This window comes from Artemia sp. Qi Xiang Cuo, chromosome 9, assembly GCF_049724085.1.
Source record: "Artemia sp. Qi Xiang Cuo chromosome 9, ASM4972408v1, whole genome shotgun sequence".
NCBI lineage: Eukaryota > Metazoa > Arthropoda > Branchiopoda > Anostraca > Artemiidae > Artemia > Artemia sp. Qi Xiang Cuo.
In genome coordinates this window covers 43800520-43821923 of record NC_142802.1, presented here as the reverse complement: position 1 = coordinate 43821923, position 21404 = coordinate 43800520, and the positions used below count along the sequence as shown (strand labels likewise).

The 21404-nt window shown below is 35.3% G+C and overlaps 1 protein-coding gene across 2 annotated transcripts; it reads right to left on the bottom strand.

The window, feature by feature from the left end:
- Positions 1-504: 504 nt before the first annotated feature.
- On the bottom strand, positions 505-9562 carry LOC148948685 (TIM double twin CX3C motif protein-like). Of its 2 annotated transcripts, XM_089094048.1 has the most exons (4): positions 9468-9562; positions 7560-7700; positions 2066-2143; positions 505-709 (listed from the first exon to the last, which is right to left on the bottom strand). In XM_089094048.1, exons 1-4 carry the CDS (start codon positions 9549-9551, stop codon positions 584-586), a joined length of 429 nt encoding a protein of 142 aa, XP_088950174.1. In that variant the 5' UTR covers positions 9552-9562; the 3' UTR covers positions 505-583. The 2 variants fall into 2 exon arrangements, with proteins under 2 accessions (XP_088950174.1, XP_088950175.1); XM_089094049.1 differs by lacking the exon at positions 2066-2143.
- Positions 9563-21404: the final 11842 nt, after the last annotated feature.

Below are 21404 nucleotides of genomic sequence, written 5' to 3'. Positions count from 1 at the left end.
AATTATTGACCTTTAAATGGTTTAAATGGTAATACAATTTTTCTTTTTTGTTGTTGCTTTTTGCATTTTTGCCAATTTTAGTGCAACCATTAATATTGTCGACTCCGAAGTCCGAATTCGGCCCTTTGTGGGCTTGTGATAGAGATTTTTTTGAAACAGATAAATATCTAAAAAAAAACATTCAATATCCGCATAGATGAACTTTAAATGTCCTTAATATGGGCAAAGATCGAGTATCTCGCACCTAACAAGAGCGTGTGGAAATTAGAGGACGCCGAAAATTAGACTGGAATAAGAAACATAAATTCCGGAGGTACCTGTGTAAGGTGGCTAAGGAAGAAGATTCAAGAGGTTTGGATTGGACAAGAATGTTCACAGCTGTCTCCCCCAAACAATGTATTGCTGCAACGAATTTTTGTCAAGTTTTGATGCTGTTTGCATAACGCCATTATATTCCCCTCATGAGTTGAGGAATGTACACTAAGGATACAAGTGAATGATAAATGACTTTAAAGCCCTTTGTTTCCACTCTTTTTATAAAACAAGAATCCCTATCAAATAAAAGTGACTACACAGACAAATATCATTTTTTGTATTCACTACTGCCTAAAACATCCATCATTTTGGTTCGTAGAGCTGGAAGTAATGCTATGTGAGTTTCGACGCATTTCTTAGCACAGCTTTCAAATTGATCTCGATATATCAAAGCCTAGAACGGAAAAAGTTGTCAAATTAAATGAAAAATAAAAGGCTTAGACAATAAATACAGTATTTGTCACTAAGAGCTTATCATACGAAATAGCTTGCCTAACCTGTACAAGTTCATTAAAAGAACAATGTATTGTCCTAAATTCAAATACACTACAGGGATGAAAAAAAAAAAAAATGTATTTGCTTGTAAGACAGAATGGGTAACCTGACTTAGTGACTAGTATCTGTAAGATTCACGGGGGGTTCGAACGAGGCCCCTCCTTCCAGTAATCTAATTAGTATTGCACTTTTCTTCATACTATCCTCTAATCTATTTTTCATAATTAACAATGTCGGTTTAGCCAGCCAACAGAAAATCCGAAAGCTATGATGGGATGTTATAGAGCTTCCTCGGTAACAATTTCCCCAGAGAACGATCAGATTGGTCAAGAGGATGCGTTTTTTTCCTAGAAGCCAGCGACAACATTCTCATTATAGATTTTACATGCAGTCAGTGGACTTCACTAAAAGTGAAGAATTTTATACGCAATTGGGAGAATATACCCTCTTTTGTGTCATAGCATGGTATCAAGTTGGAACTTTCTGGAAATATTTTTTTTGGTGGGGAGGGGAGGGGAATAAAGGGACTTGCAATTTTGGGGATGGGGATGAAAAAATTTGAATGACCCTAACAAAAGAGCATCACGCTACATTTTTTTTTCTTTTTTATGCCAGCCCCCCGACAAGCTCTTTGACTAACTTTCATGTAATTTGACTTTTTGCTGGTCTAACGAGCTTAACCCCCCCCCCCCTCCCCCCGCTGCGCAGTCCTCCAAAACAATTTCTACTTATGTGCCTGCTTTTTGTAAGTAGGATGGAATTGAAGGTGAATATCCCTCGAAATGAAACATTTGTGATAATTAACTTTAAAAGGCCCTTATTTTAATCACTGTTTTAAATGCATATGACTAGCATTGAAATGATATATTCGACACAAGAGCCACACGGTCCATGGTTATAAACAAGAAAAAAAAAAGAGAAAGAAACACAAAAAAGATGACCTACCATTATACACATAGCCTACTGGTCTTTTTCAAAATTACCTTCCCTTATCCTTCTGGACCTCCTACAAACCAATTCGGGCAGTGCTAACATAGAATTTCACTATTGCTTCAGCTATTTTGTCTTTTAATGGGCCAAATTTAAAGACGAAAATAAAGTTCAAGCAAAAATTCAGTTTGCTTTATAAGTCCGCCTAACCAGGTAAAAAAATTTAACGTCTAGAATTATAGGAATATTTTGTAAATTACAGATTATAATGTAAGAATTGCAGCTTGAACAACCTGTACAAAAGACTTTTTTCTTTAAAGCCTACCTCTGCCTCAGTAGTCTTTGGTCCAATTTTATCCTTCAATTTATCCTGGCACGACATGACACATCGTTGTAATCTATCCTAAAAAAATTGATCAGATATAAAGTAACGAACATTTGTTGTAATCACAAGGGCATACAATTCTAAAGTTTATTAAGAGAAATTACAAGGGATATTTAAAAAATGCATTTTTGGCCCAGGGTTTTCAGACTAGACTTCGGGAGAGGTTCCTTCTCCCCAGGAATACTAAATACAACAGGAAACTAAAAGCTTATGTAAGTTATTTCATTCACATGTAGTTAGTGTCATTTCAGTTCTTTTTTGGGGATCGGGTGAGTCGCGAAAAAGTATAGACACTAGTTTTTTCTGCTTTCAGGATGCCTACTTCTGTTCTAAATGTACCTCTTCTTCTACAATTTTCTTATTATTTATTTTTTTTTATTTTTTTTTTTATTTGAGACCGTCACGCAGCAGTGATCAAACAGTTCATCTTAACAAACTGTAAGTAAGGAGCGACCCGGCTCAATAGTAACCGAAACTCTAAAGAACGGAATTTTCATACCAATAGATACATCAAAAGAATCGGATTTTTATACTGATTAAAATATATAAGTTTCATCCAGTTTAGTCTTACCCATCAAAAGTTACGAGCCTGAGAATATTTGCCTTACTTTCAAAAAAAGACGGAAGCGCCCCCTAAAAGTCATAGAATCTTAACGAAAATCACACCATCAAATTCAGCGTATCAGAGAACCCTACTGTACAGGTTTCAAGCTCCAATCAGCAAAATGTGAAATTTTGTATATTTTGCAGAAGAAAGATCACGGATGCGTGTTCACTTGTTGTTTATTTTTTCTTCCCAGGGGTGATCGTATCGACCCAGTGGTCCTAGAATATTTTTAAGAGGGCTCATTAGAACGGAAATCAAAAGTTCTAGTGCCCTTTTTAAGTGAACAAAAAAAATTGGAGGGCAACTAGGCCCCCTCCCACGCTCATTTTCCCCCAAAGTCACCCGATCAAAATTTTGAGATAGCCATTTTGTTCAGCATAGTCGAAAAATCAAATAACTGTGTCTTTAGGCGTAAAATGATCCTCCACAGTCCCCAGGGGAAGGGCTGCAAGTTTTGAACTTTGCCGATTTTTCACATATAGTATTTGTTATTGGGAAGTAAACAACCATTTTTTTTGCGGGGGGGGGTGTGATTGGGGTGGATTTCTATGGGGAGAATCTTCCTTGGGGAGGGAAATTTCGGAGGAGTGAATATACCAGGAAAAATGTCAAACTAGGGGGTTTGAACAGAATTACTATGCGAAATTATTTTTAATTGTCTTACATTCCCTTTGACAAATTTTTTATGTGGAGATGTTCCAGGGGAATTATCCAGGGGCTTTATCCGCATGGTTTGTTTTCTGGTAAATAATTTCCACGGAAGGGGGTATTTATGGAGTGATCGAGAAACCGATTAGGGATTAAAGTCTTATTCAAATGAAAGAATTCTAAGGGCAATTGTTCATGCTAAATCGTCAACAAGTAATTTTACAGGGAGGGGGATTCTCAGCGAGGATGGAACTGTCTGGAGGGAATTTGACGGGGGGGGGTGCACTTTACGCTGGATGAAATTTCCGATGAGGAGTTTTCGGTGAGGGGAAGGAGTATATTTCATAGAGGGTGAGCCAGATTTTACGGCATTATTTGAAAAACGAACAAAAATTATGCCATATATGAAAGGTTGCCCTTTCCTCAATACCTTACTCTTTACGCTAAGGTTTGACTGTTTATTAAAACTGAAACACGGGGGCCGTTTAATTAGAAAAGGAATCTTTTTCAAAAGTGCTAACAGCTTTAGCTTAAAGAGCAAGGTATTGAGGAGGGAGCAACCCTTCGTATCCAGAATAAAGCTGTCATAATCAATACGCAAATTTTGTTTCGATTTTTCAAGTAAAGTGAGCCAAATTCGAACCTGCATTAGTTGAAAAACGTCCAGAAATTAAATATATAAAAAAAAGTCGTTTTTAACTGAAACTAAGGAGCGGCATTAAAATTTAAACGAACAAAAATTATTCCGTATATGAAAGGGGCTTTCCCCTCCTCAGCACCTCGCTCTTTACGCTGAAGTTTTTATTGTTTTAAAAATTAGCGTTGTGACAAAGAGTCAAACCTTTAGCGTAAAGACCGAGGTGTTGAGGAGGGGACAGTCCCTTTCATATACGGAATAATTTCTGTTTAAGTTTTAATGTCGCATGTGATAAATATTGATTACAAACAGAGAGAAGACGGTTAACATATTGAATGTATGTTTTTACTAGCAAATCTTTACAATGGCAGTTGAGTAAGATTTTAAGCCATATAGAACATTTTCTTAAAAGTTTAAGGTAAACTTTTCAATTCCATTGAGACCCAATATAATGGTGTTTAGTAGAGCTATGAGGCTCAAAAGACTTTGCATGGGCCTTTTGTGCTGTAAATCTACTGCTGAAAGTTCCAATATTATAACACAAAATCTGTCCAAGTTAATCAAAAGTCAATGTCCCTTGGAGGGACAATGGGCGAATGTTTCAAAAGATATTTCAAAGCCTCTGGAACATTTCTGGTAGTTTCATTCACCTAACTCAAATACATTTGGGCATCGCAAAAAGCCCCTCATCTAGAATTTCATCCTTTTAGGATTCTTAAATTTGATTTCTAACTACACGTCTCTAAAGGCCAAGTTAGACTCGACTCCAACAATTATTTACCGCTGATGCACATTGAAGCACACTATGGATGCGCACAAAAATTAAGTGTTTGCTTCTGTGGCAGCAAATGACAAACCCAAACCAACCCATGGAAACCAATCAAGTCAGCCTGTTTTTCTCAAGAAAGCTTCAAATAGTAGAATGACATAAACGCTAATGTGCTAACAAAACCCGACAAAGGAATAGCAGAGATGCAATCATTCCTTATTTGTGACAGACCAAAAAAGCTACTCTGCGGAGATTTGCTGCAAAACAGTGTTTAAGGACGAATTGCCACTTTCCATGTCTGATTAGTGAGGTATGAAGCAGCTAATTTCAAAAACAACAGGTGGTTTGAAAGCATGAATATAGTCGCCAGAAGAACATTATTTAAGCTGAAGACTGCTTTACGATACGCCGCTTGGGTTTGCTTGATAATTATAAAAAGGATCTGGCTATACAGTATAAGTATCACAGCCAATTTTGCAAGAAAGATGAAAAATTAGCAGAAGTTGCACTACTGCAAGTGAGTATGGAAGAAAATGCAGTGAGCTTTTAGGCCTAGTTCATTTTTTGTTAAGTTGTTTTTTCGCATACGTAAACCGAAGGTTTTACGTATAGTCCACGCCACGTTTTTCCATAATCCTGTATTAACAGAAGTAGAAATCTTCAAAAAGTGTTCTTTGAACCAGTATTGTTTAAATTGGGCAATAAATCTTTCTCTTTCAATTTTCTGCAGACACATATATGGACATGCCACTGGCCAATAGCTACAGTTATTATTTTAGAGCGTCTCTACTCGATTCAACCTCTGTGGGAGAAGGACCATATTCTTGTCATTTACATCTGTTAGAAGGCTTACCAGATGCTAGATCTTAATTAAATGTAGTAGGACTTTGTAGCTACGATTTGGATTGCACTTTTAGGGAGGGAGGTCGAATCTGATCCAACAACATAAAGAGCATCTGCAATTAGAGACTGGTAGGCAAACGTGAAAAGGAAAACAGAAGTTTTTCCCAGTGAAACATAACCACAAGAGTTGCTCTGGAGCGTCACGTAGCCTTGGTACCAAAGGTTTACTGAGAAAATAAAAAGCGATTTGTTACGGGCTGGGTCCAGATTTTGGCAATTCAAAATTATTTGAAACATAGTTTTACGTTAAAGTTGTACCTTTAAAACATTTGTAGGACTTAGATTTCTATAAGATTCGATGTTTTAAATCTTAGAAGACTAGCAGTCATACTATCCTTATTTCAAGTTCATCTATTAGTTGAAATTTTTAAATAGAAATTTCTTTATAACACTTGGACACAACGTTAACTTTTTAAACTGGTCAACATAACACTGGTCAGACGCAGAGGGGTGACCCTGCCTATAGAGCTTGAGAATTGGTATATAAGGTCCTTGACTGTCCCTTATTTTAGAAATCAATTTTGTTGTGACTTGCCCCTCCCCCTCCTCAAATAAGTTTCCACGTATATATATGCACTAACCCTCCATTGTAAACTTATCAAGAACAAGGGTGTATAGTAAAATAATTAATGATATTGTGAATATTGTTATTTAAAAATATAATGAATAACTAGAATAACTTCTGTTAATCTTATGTCTAGAATAACTAAGTTATTCTAGTTATTGCGTGTAAGTTTCCACCGTAAGTAAATTCTTCTTCAGCAGCGGAAAGATAAAAAATTCGTTATAGTTTATTTTATTCGTCATTTTAAAGCAAATATTTTAATTTTTATCTTTCGTTCACTAAGTAATGTTGACCTTGAGGCAGCGGTTACTACTTCTTTCTTTTCCAGGTTTTGTTTATTGTCGTGCATATTGACATGTTTGCGTTTGTTTCAAGCTACAGAAGCCAATAAAGATATACTATTCTCTTGATATTTTGAATTTTAGTTTGCTCTCTTGGTCTCGTCATTCTGGCGAATGACAACCGCTAACATGAAGTTTCTTCTAGATGGCCCGCCACCAATTTGGCATTAAGTGATTTTTATCCTTTTTTCAATTTCTGATTCTTTTCCGGTCGGAAAGGAATAGAGAGTGACATCTTTATTTCGAGTTTTGTTGAAGATTCAGTCAAATAATGAGCCAGGGTTACTAGAAGGGTCATTAGCTAGGATATAAGGGGTTTGTTAACGTATTTATAAGGGAATATATTGCTAACTAAGACAACACAACGTTTATGTTAATATTACAAACAGAAAGTTCTACTCTTCTTTAGTACACGAATCATTTTTGACGATGGCCCTACGCAAATTTATATCAAATAATATAATACTTGGTACTTGTTGGTTAAATGAAACACATTCAAGAATTACGCAGTGTAATATCCGACAATAACCGGTTTGCCTGTCTGGAGTTGGTTATGATTTGCTTATTTTGAGTGAGAAAAACTCCGAATGTAGTTATATTTTAACTAAATATTTAATATATAGAGGTGGTTAGGGGTTAGGTTTCCATAATTTGTTTTCTAAAGTATTATTTTATCATCATGTTTTGTTATATTTCATTAGGATTTACTTCACTTCTTGGGTGCGTTTCGTTTAACCGACAAGTACCTTATACTTTACTGGAACACAAAGAAAAATTGTGATACATTAGTTTTACAGTAATCAAGGTGAGTTATCCCCCTCCCTAGATAAACCTGTTTATAGCATGCAAAAAAGCTGTAAAAATTTATGCAAAGAGCAAAAATATCCAATTTTGGCCATAAAAGCAAGGAATTTCTAAAAAGAATAGCTTATAGGAAAAGAAATAAGTATAATTATTGGATTACCTGAAATTGTGTTAACTCTTGCTGAACATACTGTTGACCCTTCTGAAGAGGAACAGAGCAACGGTCAATACAAGAATGAATTTGCTCTGTTGAAGCTTTGTCATCAAGGCAGCATTTGGCAGCACATTGGTGCATGTCATACTGTGAAAGACAAAATTAAGTGTAATTAATATTAAATGATAGTCTTGCATCTTTCATTAATAGGCTACCATTCACAATGTGAGCTTAGTATTTTAATTTTTTGGCCTAATATAGATGGCCTTTAAAGAGAAAAATTAAATCACGGTGACTAAGACTTGTTAATTATTCAGAAATCATTATGGCATTGAGTGGAGTGGCAAAAGATACGTTATAATAGAAGAAGAAGAGGAAAAAAGGGAAAAGAACAAGGAAGCCATGTCAACAATCTTTTGCAAAAGAAGATTATGAAGACTCCCTGATTGTTGGAGAGAGGTCAAAAATTTTCCCACGTATACCCTTACGTATAACGCTGTAACTCCTCTCAAACTCCAAATTGCTATAAAGCCATTGGCACTTTACTGAAAGAACAATGTATCTTGAACAGATTTTTTAAATTACAATGAAAAAAAAAGATAAAAATACTGCTCTGACTTAAAATGCTGAATTTTTTTTTTCAATAACAGATAAGATAGATAAGATAGGGTTTATTGCAAAAAGCCCGCGGGTCATAGCAATATAAAATAGAGTACATTTATAGTAGATATACATATTAAATTTAATTAATTTATGCAATCCATTTAGTAATTTCTCTATATTTCAAGTTTGAAGTCCCATTTAGCCTAATATATTTCTTTTTCCGTTTTAAGGTTTATATTAGATTTTCCCTTTCATTATTTTTTTTTATTTATTCATTATAAAAATACATCATAGGACCTTTCAGTCTCCAACTGCGCAGTTTCAAAACATTTAGCAAATACAAAAGAGTGATGTAAAGACACCCCGTTCTAATATAAAGAATAGGAGATCAAGTTACGGTAGGGTGGGGCAGGGTAGAGTCCTGCTAATTTAAGCATTAAATTGATTCTCATGAATATTTAAGAAAATCTAGACGAATTATATAAAACAAGATTTTTTACAGCTAAAATGAAACAACAATCTCGAAAGTTAGTTAAAAAGTTCCTAACATTATTTCAAAACCTTTGAATACAAAATACAAATAAAAATATCCATTTCACTAGTTCATCTCACTAATAAAAAGAAAATGTTATTGAACCTACTTCATATTGTTCAACTGATTATAAATATTGTGAACAAACTTAAAATTGTAAACTTGAGTATAACATATCTATTGTGAAGAACATACAAAAAAAGAAGAAAATAAATGGAAAAGGCCATCATAGATGGTAGAATATTGATACACATAGGCCACACAAAAAAATGAAAGAGTCAAATGCCAATTAATCTTCCATAGATTATTAGCCTTAATTACAATTAGCATATAATTTCTGTTTTTGCTCTATCAGCTTTTTGTTTTATTTTGCTCTATTGGACTCGCTTTATTATTGCATTAGCTCTATGCCGGTGAAGTGTATTCAGAGAAATTTCAATCATAGAAGAAAACAAGATTCCTTCTACCATACCTAGATGAGGGGAGAAAGTTTGTCGTTGATTTTATATATCTGCTTTCTATTAAATTCTAAACACCAATGGGCATTTTTAAAGACTTTTGCAGAAATTGTCATCTAAAGAATTTATTAGGATTCTACGCATTTGGACAGGGGGAAAGAGAAAATACAGCCCCTGGCACCAATCACTTCTGATCAAACCTACGATTCAGACGGTCGACCTCACCTTTTATTCATGTATTTTCTCAAAAACTAACATCACTTTTTGAAGTTTTTTCCAGTCATCAAACGCACACAAATTTTCTCAGTTAATAAACTTTACCTGAGTTCTTCTAAGAGCTCCTTTGTCCAGGTCATTTACTAGACCATTAACAGCATCTTGGATTTTCCTATGAGCATCCTCCATTGTTGATATAACCTATAATTAACATAAATGAGAATCATCACATACTTAATATCTAATGCAATTGCTCAAGGACTACAAACCCTGAAATCTAATCAGGTGAGCAGGAAGAGGGAACCAACATTTTGAGCCTAACCTCCTCCCTAGAAAGGTGTTGAGCATAAGAACAAAAACCACTGCTATTACACCAGCTTTTGCAAAAAAATACTTAAGTGGGCATGCAGTACGACGTTCAAAAGGAATATACTTCCTTAGCAACAAGTACTAGTAACATGCTATGTAACCAGGAAGTCATCTTTGAAGAGATTTAACCATGCTTTCTTTTTTAGGGGATTAGGCAATCAACAAGCAAATATTATCATAAAGCTTTAAAATCAAATAATCACTGATCATTGGATGAGGGAGATGGAAGCTTAAAGGGAGGACGTAGTAGTGTATTGAATTTACTTTAACACACTTATAGTTGTGTAACCCTCTCCAGCACGAGAAGGTCAAGTAGAAGGGGAGACAGGTTGCTATAGGAGTAGGAAGGACAAGGGCTAATATTTTTCTATAATGATTTATACTATGTAACTTAGCGCGTGATATTATTATTATTATTAACTATCTTCACTTTCTTTTTCTATGGAGATAAAGAGGGGAGGAGCTCTATTGCTTTAAATGCTTTTGGTCTCCAGTTTAAACCAGGACGAAGCAACTTTTGATTTTGACAACACTTTTGCTTTTGTGTCAGGAGTATAACAAGAGATGAGTAGGATTCCCTCTTGGCAGGAGAATGTCAAGAAGGGGTGAGCAGAGTAGCTGAAAAATTGGTTTTTAATTATTTATATATGACTTGAAATGTCAATATATTATTCCCAAGTGCATTCAGTCTTTTTCTGAACCCTTTGGTCAATGGTGCACATACTCTATGCCCACTCGACTTTGGGCGATTGGGCACATCTTCCCTCTCTGGATGAAAAGTGCATAGGTTCAATCTTTACCCCCATTGGTAAACAGTGCAACCTCTCTGTTTTGAACATTTTTGGTCAACAGTATGACCCTAAACTCTTCAGTCCGGTTTATAGTCAATAAAAACCCTCATCTCTGACCCCCTTTGGCAAATGGACTAAATACTCAGTCTCCAATTCTCTTTGTGAGAATGTCCTGTCTCCAGTTTCTTTGAGAATGCTCAGCCTCTAGCCAAACTTTGAACAACAAAGAATAAGCTCTGTCTCCATAAGCATACTGTTTTGCTTTCTACTAATGATCACTTTTGAAAAACTTTGCTAAACATTGTGCAGAACCCATCTGTAAATCCTTTTGGTCAATACTACATACAGTCCATCACAGCCCCTCCTTGGTAAAAATTGCATATGAACTGTCTCCAATATCCTTTGGCAAACGGTGTATACTTTTCGTCTCTTACCCTCTTTGGCAAAGAGTGGAATCACTCCATTTCCGACTCTCTATGGCCAATGGTTAGCATGCTTTGCCTTCAAACTCCTTTGGTGAACAGCACAAACATTTCGTTTCCAATCCCCTTTGGTAGAAAGTGTGTAGAATCCATCTCCAACCCCTTAGGTCATCAGCATGCTTGCCCCATCTCCAGCCTCCTTTGGCCAACAGTTCTGTCACCGTTTCTCTTTGGTAATCTGTGCGAACGCTACAGCTCCAACCCTCTTTGGTCAGGATTGAAGAATAACTGTCCTAAATAAAATTTAAAAAAAAACTAAGCGCAAACTTCACAAATGGAGTTTGAATTTCAACAGATTGCGTACTTAGGGATTACAGAGGTTACCAATTACTTATCTAAGGCCAATGTGTCAACATAGAAGCCCGAAATCAAAACACATTAATTACATAATTCAAAAATGTTGTTTTGATTTTTAACTAAAGTAGTTGCATAGCCCATAATCTAGATTTTCTAAATCCACAAATACTCAACATAGGAGGAGAGATGTGTGTCTTCATTCTGCAAATGCTGCGACAGTGAATGAAAGTTACAAAGTATACTAAGTGGCTGACTCAAAATTGACTAATGCAATTACCAAATTAATTAACTATGTAAAAAATAATATTAATTGTGCAAAATTAGTTCTTACTTAGTTTTGTGACAACTCAACCCAACACAACCAAGGTGTTTGAGCCAGGCAACTAAACACAGCTTCAACACTAGTAAAAAAATTATAAGAAACTTCCAGTGGCATTCTACAGAAATTTATCAAAATGAAAGGACATATAGTCTAAAAAATAGTGTTAAACATTAAAGATTAAATGGTGATCAATTAGAATGTTGTTACAAAATGTTCAGTTTTAATCTCCTGGTCTCCTTTGAAATGTTGCTACTACGTTAAGACCCTATCACCCTATCACTGTTTGAAAAAAAAAGAAACACAACTATCCAGAAACACTTATAAAACATTACTGAACATCTATGTTTCATTCCAAGTAGTGATGGAATTATTAATCAGGATCAAGTATCATGAATAATCATTGTTTTCCCAAGGATCAAAATAGAGAAAAGGTTATGATTCTTGAAAAGACTCAACTGTTCATTTAACTTTTGGTACAACAAAGAGTTGAATCTTTACATTATGGAGAACTGAATAAGGCTAATATTTTGTTGTTTTAGTGGGACCGTGTAATTCAGGAAAGACCATACACAGGAATGTTACCAAGTTTTGTATACAGCCTCTGGCTGTTATTATTATTATTTATTGAAAACCAGTGTTTGTGCAAAAAGAAAATGATGGAGCACTACAAAGAAAAAAAAACAAAAGCAAAATGTCACTATACAACTATGACAAGGTAACTATAGTTTAAGAAGTTGGCTCCAAGCATGTCTGAAATCTTGTGGTGGCGTTTCTCAGTAAGTTTAGCAACAGCTATAGTAGGGATCTACTGTGTGAAAACTGTTGATGAGTTTTGAATTGCTATATGTAGACCCATTAAGGGGACTGGGCTGAAATTGTTATAGTAGCCTATTGAGCGTTGTATTTAGAAACCCTGTGAAATATGTATCAAATGGTACTACTCTGTGGTTATGATGGCGTTTCCTTCAAATTAAGAATTACTAACTTTTGGTGGGATTGACAAATAAGTTAAAAAAAAGTAGTCTAATGCACAATCAGGAAAATCAGCATATGGGGGAGAGGGATTGGACACAACTACAACAGAATGACAATTATACTTAGAAAAAGCATTAACTAGGAATCAAATACTAAGCTACATTACTTTTCATTTTTCTTTCTTATTTCTGTCTGTTGGAACCCTTGGTCCCAGTTTTGTCAGATAAATGTCCCTCCCAGATTCATTTCTTCCGGCCCTTTAATTATTTTCCTTCTTTAAATAAATATTAATTTTCCTATTATTTTTTTACGCCATTTTGGGTCCTCTTAACTGCGTACGTGCTTAATAGACCACGAGGGAAAAATTGCGCAGTTAGGACGGTTGACCAGTAAATTAGTAGTCCTGGGATTGGCTGGAAAGATTCTTTACCACCCCTAGTAACCCCCACCGCGTGCTGCGGCTAGCAGGCTGAGAGGAAAAGTCCATTTTTTAGTTAGTTCATTTTACACCACGTGATTGTGAATACAGTAAGCATTTTCTATGTCCTCTTTTTAACGTTTCACCTTAGGTCGAAACTAAAGGGTTAATTAGAAAATCTTATCGGTAAACTTTGGGATTAAATGTGGCCATACACCACCCGATCACTTTAGCATAAAGGAACCGTTGGAGTAACCGCGGAAATCCCAATAATTTGGGGCCAAAGAGGGATCGTCCCCCTCCAGTAAGTGGCATAGCAAATTTTTGCGCCATTTTTGCCTTTAAAAGTGGTGACCCCGCACAATAAACCTCCAATAAGTGGTGGCAGCGGTGCCCCCACATCCAATAAGTGGTGCCAGCGGTACTTACACTCCAATAAGTGGTACCATCGGTAGTCAAACATCCAATAAGTGGTGGCAGCGAGTTAAGGTCCTATCAATAAATCTGATAATTAAAAGAATTCCGTGCTTTCGAAGAGACAGGGTAATTTAGCCTACAAAAGTAGCCTATTTTGGTGGCATATAAAAAGACAAAAATACGCAATTAATTAATAAGAAGGTCTATAATGGGCTATAGCCTTGTTAGACAAATATAAAAAAGAATAACGTGAAATTAATGAGTTGAATTTACAGTGGGAGAATCTCCGTTTTTAAAAGTATTATAGGGTTTAAGGACAGATAAGAAAACGTTGAAAGTTAGGTTATTAATTGAGTGAAGTGGCGGACTTAGATATAATCTTCAGTGACGAAGGTTATAAGAGCATTGAGGACGGCAAATTAGGAGAATTTGTCAATTTGTGCGCATATTGGACAAGGAAGGTAGAAGGCACCTGTCCTATTGAGTAATCTGCCCAGGAGGAGATTATATTTGGAATACGAGTATCCAGGGAGGATACGTGATTTGTTTTGCAGGGTAGTTCCCCTGTTTGAGTTTAGTCCAGCTAATTCACTAGTGGAATATTCGCGCGGTTTTTCTGATTATTTTCTCGTCCAACCCCTGTTAATTCGATTTTCGGAGATATAATTCACTCGCGTAAAACTGCTTTTTGTGTAAGAAGTTGTTATTCCCTAATTAAGTCTAGACATTCCGGTTATTTGAAAAATTGTTCAATCTCATTACACGGAGCTGATAATTCACAATAGTAATTGCGTACCATAATTTTTGCGTGACAGTTTTTGAACTTACCAAGATTGACTAATTGAATAAGAGATAATATAATCAAAGAGAAGTAGACGCGGTAAAATGAGGGGGTACGAAAAAAACTTAGGAAGAATATATGAAAAAACAAAACAAAATAACCCCTCAGAGGCTGTGCCAAATGAAGGGGAATTACGAATAAAAGAAAATACGGATAGAGATAGTACAGATCTGGAACAAAGGAATTCAGAAAAGGAATTGAGAAGAAATAATGATAAACGAAATTTTGAAATTATGTCGGACAGAGATGAGATTAACTCTAGACCGAAAAGGGCGAGTGAAGCCCATAGAATAAAAAGAAAGAGAGATAGAAAAGAAAGGGGAAAAGATATGAGACAACAAATATTAAATTTCATGAAGAAAGTGAAAGAACGAGATGACGAAAGAGATAGAAAAGAAAGGGAACAAAGAGAGAAAGATAGACAAGAAAGAATAGATCAAATTGAAAAAGATAGGCAAGCCAATGAAATACTTCATCAGGCCCGTATGGACAAATAGACAAGATAGAGAGAAAGAAAGGATAGATAGAGAACAAAAGGAAGAGGCTGATAGAATAGCCAGAGAACGAAAAGAAGAGGCTGATAGAATAGCCAGAGAACGAAAAAAGGAGAATGATAAAATAGCTAGAGAGAAAGAAGAAAGACATCACCAAGAGTTTAAAAGAACCATGATAGGTCTAATTCCAGAAAGTGAGATTTTATCACAACTAATTCCTAGGCTGTCAGATAGCCATAATAATTTGTCTAAGAATCAAGTGGGAGAAAACAAAAATTACCAAACATTAAACACTTTTACGAGAAAATATAATACTTTGCTAACTACGGGGGGGGGAGATGAACCGGCCCATAAAACAAATGGGAAGGCTGTGCTACCCTATCGGAAAAACGAAATACATGACACGCGTGTTCAAAATGTCGATAATCCACAAAGGGGTGCGGAAATAAATAGACAAGATAATATTGAAAATAAGACGCGCGAAATTGATTTTTCAGGAAAATTTGCAAATAATAGAAAAAACTTGAGACAAAATTTAGTGTACGCGCTTTTCCTCGGAAAGTTCGAGAGATTTTAGTAGAATATGAAAAACCAAATGTCGGAGTTCAATTCCCATTTGATGATGAAATAATTGTTTCTGCGGTAAGAATAAAGAAGACTAAAAGAGAGAAAAGAGAAATTAAACGGAGATACGATGAAGAAATGTAGTCAAGGATGGACACTGAAGTCCAATTCAGATTTCATGACGATTTATTTAATGCTACTACAAAACAAAAGAAAACTAAGAGAGAGAAAAGAAATATTAAACGGAGCTACAATGAAATTATTCAGTCAAAGATAGTGGACACTGGAGTCCAAATCAGATATAACGATAATTTATTATTTTTCGCGAATGACAGAATTGAGAAAAGTAGAGACGAAAAGAGGAATGTAAAGAAGAGACAAAATTTGGAGATTCAGCCTGCAGTGGCGAAAAATAAAATGTTGGATGGGCTTTGCCTTGAAAACATAGACAATAAGGGGGAAAAAGAGGTCAAAGACCCATGGGGATAAAACGAGATGGTTACAAAAGAGAGATGAATGACCTACAACGGGTTGGGGGAAAGTTGGGAGATATTGAATGTCGAATCGGACTGGACAAATTTAGAAACGAATCTGAAATTAGTATTATCAATTCAAAAGATATGTCGATCCTTTTCGAGGGGGAGGAATCCCGTGGGAAAGATCCTCTGTGGGAAGTTGCGAGAGATAGACATTTTCCTCCATGCATAACTGGCAGACAATTTGTGATCCCGTTATCAAGATTTTGCCTTTCTGATCTGAAATCCTTGGGGGATAACCTCTCCCAGTCACTTCATACTTCACACAAACCGTTGTCCAGCAACCCTATTCATAGCTGTTATTCTTCATGGGAATCGACAATTATTTCCGGCAAATTGTATTCAGTGGGAGATGTATCAAAATTTCATTTTCAATTAGCATCAACGTATATTCTTCAGTTAATTATCCCGGGGAAGGGAAACCAGAAAAAAGCGATCCATGGTTTGCTCCGATTTTTACTTCATTTTCCTGAACCCTTATCGTTTTCACAGGCCTGTGTATTTTTGGCCTTAGACTATTTGAAATTATGGCAAGGGGCAATTTACTTTTTTATCGAGATTTGGGGTTGTTTCCACAGATGGAAATTAAGAGGCTAGTGCAGCCAATTTTTCACGATGGCTGGCATGATCACATGTGCCAGAAATTGATTCTCTGCTCCTCTCAAATGTAAATTCGTGAGAGAGAGAAAAATTGTTTTTTTTTATTTGTGCTGTGCACAATGAATTCCTATGAGTTTTGGAGACTTGGTTTTTCAAAAACCAAATGCGCTTGTGAAACGATCTAGACCATGGTGGTCCTACAGTAGAGACGTGTCAAGGACGACCGATCCAGAGCCAAGCAGAGGAAGCACAGGCATTGGTAGAAGAGCAGATAAAAAGGAAATTTAGTGTTTATTTTAATTTGATATTGTGTTTGAATTTCCAGCCAATCCAACGGGGATGTGAACCATTTATCTTAGGAGGGAGGTGTTGGAACCCTTGGTCCCAGTTTTGTCAGATAAATGTTCCTCCCAGATTCATTTCTTCCGGCCCTTTAATTATTTTCCTTCTTTAAGTAATAAATATTAATTTTCCTTAATTAAATCTTAATTAAATTAAGAAAAGTAAAGGCCATTTTAAACAGTAAAAGTCTAAAACCTACTGCGTCATTGGCGCTTTACTGAAAACCAATTTTATTACAAATATTTTCTTTTGTACTTAATATTGAAAATAAACATTAAAATTACAGTAAAATTTTGAACTGATGAGCTTTCAGCAATTAATATCATTATACATCAAATATTCAGTTTTATTTATTAGTTCTTTCTAAAGTTGTTAAAGACGAATAAACTTTCACTACAAGCAAGAGTTTGGATACTGCCCCCTTCCTTAACTGTAAATAAAAACCGAAAGCCTACTGCGTCATTGGCGCTTAATTGAAAACGAATAATATTACAAATATTTTCTTTTCCAGTTCTTACAGCATTGAAAATAAAAACAAAATTAAAGTTAAATAAATTATTGAGCTGATGGATCTTTCAACAATTAATATTTTATAAACCAAATATTTAATTTGATTTTTTTTATACTTTCCACGATTATTCAAGGCACGTGCGGTTTTTAGAAAAACGAAAATGATGAAGTAAGTTTTTGACTTTTACATTGAGAGAAGGAGGCAGTATCCAAACTCTTGTTTGTAGTGATTTTTGTTCGTTTTAAGCTTGATTTGCATATTCACTTTAAGTTTCACTTTGGGGGATACTCTCTCCCAGTCACTTCATACTTCACCCAAACCTTTGTCCAGCAACCCTATTCATAGCTGTTATTCTTCATGGGAATCGACAATTATTTCCGGCAAATTGTATTCAGTGGGAGATGTATCCAAACTTTATTTTCCATTAGCATCAACGTATATTCTTCAGTTCATTATCCCAGGGGAGTAAACCAGAAAAAAGCGATCCATTGTTCACTCAGATTCTTACTGCATTTTCCTGAACCCTTATCGTTCTCAAAGGCCTGTGTATTTTCGGCCTTAGACTATTTGAAATTATGCCAAGGGGCAATTTACTTTTTTATTGATATGTGGAGTTGTTTCCACAGATGGAAATTAAGACGCTAGTGCAGCCAAATTTTTCACGATGGCTGGCATCATCACATGTGCCGGAAATTGATTCTCTGCTCCTCTCAAATGTAAATTCGTGAGAGCGAGAAAATTTGTTGTTTTTGATTTTTTCTACGCACAATGAATTCCTACGAGTTTTGGAGACTTGGTTTTTCAAAAACCAAATGGGCATGTGAAACTGTCTAGACCATGGTGGTCCTACAGGAGAGACCTGTCGAGGAAGATGGATCCAGAGCCAAGCAGAGGAAGCAGAGGCATTGGTAGAAGAGAATATAAAAAGGAAATTTAGTGTTTATTTTGATTTGATATTGTGTTTGAATTTCCAGCCAATCCAACGGGGATGTGGGCAATTTATCTTAGGAGGGAGGTGTTGGAACCCTTGGTCCCAGTTTTGTCAGATAAATGTCCCTTCCAGATTCATTTCTTTCGGCCCCTTAAATATTTTCCTTCCTTAAGTAATAAATATTAATTTTCCTATTATTTTTTGACGCCATTTTGGCTCCTCTTAACTGCGTACGTGCTTGTTGACCAGTAAATTAGTAGTCCGGGGATTGGCTGGAAAGATTCTTTACCACCCCTAGTAACCCCCACCGCATGCTCCAGCTAGCGGGCTGAGAGGAAAAGTCCATTTTTTAGTTAGTTCATTTTATAACGCGTGACTGTGAATATAGTAAGCCTTTTTTATGTACTCTTTTTAACTTTTCAGCTTAGGTCGAAACTAAAGGGTTAATTAGAAAATCTTATCGGTAAACTTTGGCTTTAAATGTGGCCATAGACCATCCGATCACGTTAGTATAAAGGAACCGTTGGAGTAACCGCGGAAATCCCACTAATTTGGGGCCAAAGAGGGATCCTCCCCCTCCAGTAAGTGGCATAGCAACTCTTTGCGCCATTTTTGCCTTTAAAAGTGGTGATCCCGCACAATAAACATCCAATACTGTCCTAAAACATAAAGTTATTATAATCCTGCATCAAAACTACCTCTGAGAAGGGAAAACTATAATAACAAAACAACACTACTTATTCAATAATCTTTCCGAATGTAAAGGTTGCTGCCATAACAATCACCATCCTCCTTAACAGGGAAGGGGATGCCTGCTGTATTTCTGCAGCAATGATTACATCTCTGTAATCATTGTACTTTATTCTTTACCTGCTCTTTAGCTTAACATTAGGCTAATATGAAACAATGAGAACAACTGAATAAATATATTGTATAAAAAAGATTCAAAAGGATGGTTTGAAATGGAAGGATGCAAAACAAATCTGAATTAAAAGAAACTTTTGGCATATTTTCAGTTTTCTTGATTAATGTTCTAGCTGAGAGATGAACACGTCACTCAATGAACCTTTTAGCAATGATTAATTAAAAAAATCTTTCCGAAAAATAAGTTTTTCAAAGAAAAGTAAAGGCCATTTTAAACAGTAAAAGTCTAAAACCTACTGCGTGATTGGCGCTTTACTGAAAACCAATTTTATTACAAAAAATTTCTTTTGTACTTAATATTGAAAATAAATATTAAAATTACAGTAAAATTTTGAACTGATGAGCTTTCAGCAATTAATATTATTATACATCAAATATTCAGTTTTATTTATTAGTTCTTTCTAAAGTTGTTAAAGACGAATAAACTTTCACTACAAGCAAGAGTTTGGATACTGCCCCCTTCCTTAACTGTAAATAAAAACCGAAAGCCTACTGCGTCATTGGCGCTTAATTGAAAACGAATAATATTACAAAAATTTTATTTTACAGTTATTAAAGCATTGAAAATAAAAAAAAAATTAAAGTGAAATAAATTCTTGAGCTGATGGATCTTTCAACAATTAATATTTTATAAACCAAATAGTCAATTTGATCTTGTTTATACTTTCCAAGGCTTTTCAAGACGCGTACAGTTTTCAGTAAAGCGCCAATGACGCAGTAGGTTTTGACTTTTACAGTGAGAGAAGGAGGCAATACCCAGATTATTGTTCGTAGTGATTTTTGTTCATTTCAAGGCATTCAAGCTTTATTCGCATATTCATTTTAAGTTTCACTCGCTTTAAGATTTATTTATTCATTTACATTAATATCTATTGTATGTTTGTTTGCATTGATTGTTTATATAATTTCTGTTCGTTTTAAGCACAGTAAATAAATTATTGGCAGTATGATCTTTCCCTATCTCACCTATTATAAAAACCCGGACCGAGGTGCGAGTGCTCCAGAGAGCGTAAAAACATAAGCGACATTAGATCTTTTCACGGGTTGATAAGTCAGATTTCTCTTGAACGCGAAACTTGGTTTCAACGTTGGAACACTAAATTTTAAAGAAACTTATTTTAAATTAGTTTATTCCAATAAATAAATTAACATTAATAATTGGTAGCGCAATGTTATTATTAGATATGTTTAGGAATTATAAATAGGTTTTGAAGTTCCAAAGACTTTTTAGAAAGTTCCTGCTGAAATACGTCTTATAGGGAAAATGAAGTACTGATGGCAAATCAAATGACAATAGCTGTTTGTACGCGCTAATGCAAGAATAAGTGGGAGGAGCTGTTTGTTCTCACCGAGAATGAAGAGCCAGAAATTATCTGCGGTAAACTTACTGCTATATCTTTATACTGTGGTTTTAAGTTTCATTTATACTTCAATAGCAAAATATTTTTTTTTGTTTTAAGCTTGATTTTCATATTCAACCTCAGCATTACTCGCTTTAAGATCTATTTATTCATTTATATTATTACTTGTTAGATGTTATTTGCTATGATTTTTTATTTAATATCTGTTCGTTTTGGGTTTCATTTATTCTTTAATAGTAATTTCTGGTTGTTTTGAGCTGGAATTCCAGAATTTATGTTCACCTAATGGTCTTGAGTTTAAAAAAATCGACACAGTTATTTAATAATCCCATTTATAAAAAGTTTCTTTAAATTAAGTTTATTCTAACGCCGATCGTAACATGTCCCATGCATTTAAAAATTCCGTATGTAAACATGAAACATTTTTTAAACAATCAAATGTTCGTCAAAGTATCGAAAATGGTATCAAAGTGAAAAAATAGGTTTGTGTTAACCTCGGAGTTCTTATTATCTGATGTTTGAACTATTTTTAACAAAATGGTTATCTCGAAATTTTTATCAGATGGGTTTGGGGAAAAAGGGCAGGAGGAAGGGGGGGGGGGCTAGTTGCCCTGCAGTCTCTTTTGACTCTTTAAAAGTGAACTAGAACTTTGCATTTTCAATCAAATGAGCCCTCTCTGAAGTTTATACGAGCATAGAACCATATATACCCCCACAGTATAACTTACAACACCTGTCCCTGGGCCCTGGGGGTTATGTCGACCCCGGAGTTTGAATATCTGATTTTTGAACTATTTTTAACAAAATGGTCACCTCAAATTTTTATCGGATGGGTTTATCCACCCGATAAGCCCAAAGGTGTGGAGG

What these genes read in the sequence shown, in the direction of transcription:
- LOC148948685 (XM_089094048.1), bottom strand. Translation starts at nt 9,551, where the DNA reads ATGGAGGATGCTCATAGGAAAATCCAAGATGCTGTTAATGGTCTAGTA. An exon ending in GAGCTCTTAGAAGAACTCAG is followed by an intron (nt 7,701 to 9,467) that starts GTAAAGTTTATT and finishes TGTCTTTCACAG; the next exon opens with TATGACATGCACCAATGTGC. An exon ending in AAGAGTTAACACAATTTCAG is followed by an intron (nt 2,144 to 7,559) that starts GTAATCCAATAA and finishes CAATTTTTTTAG; the next exon opens with GATAGATTACAACGATGTGT.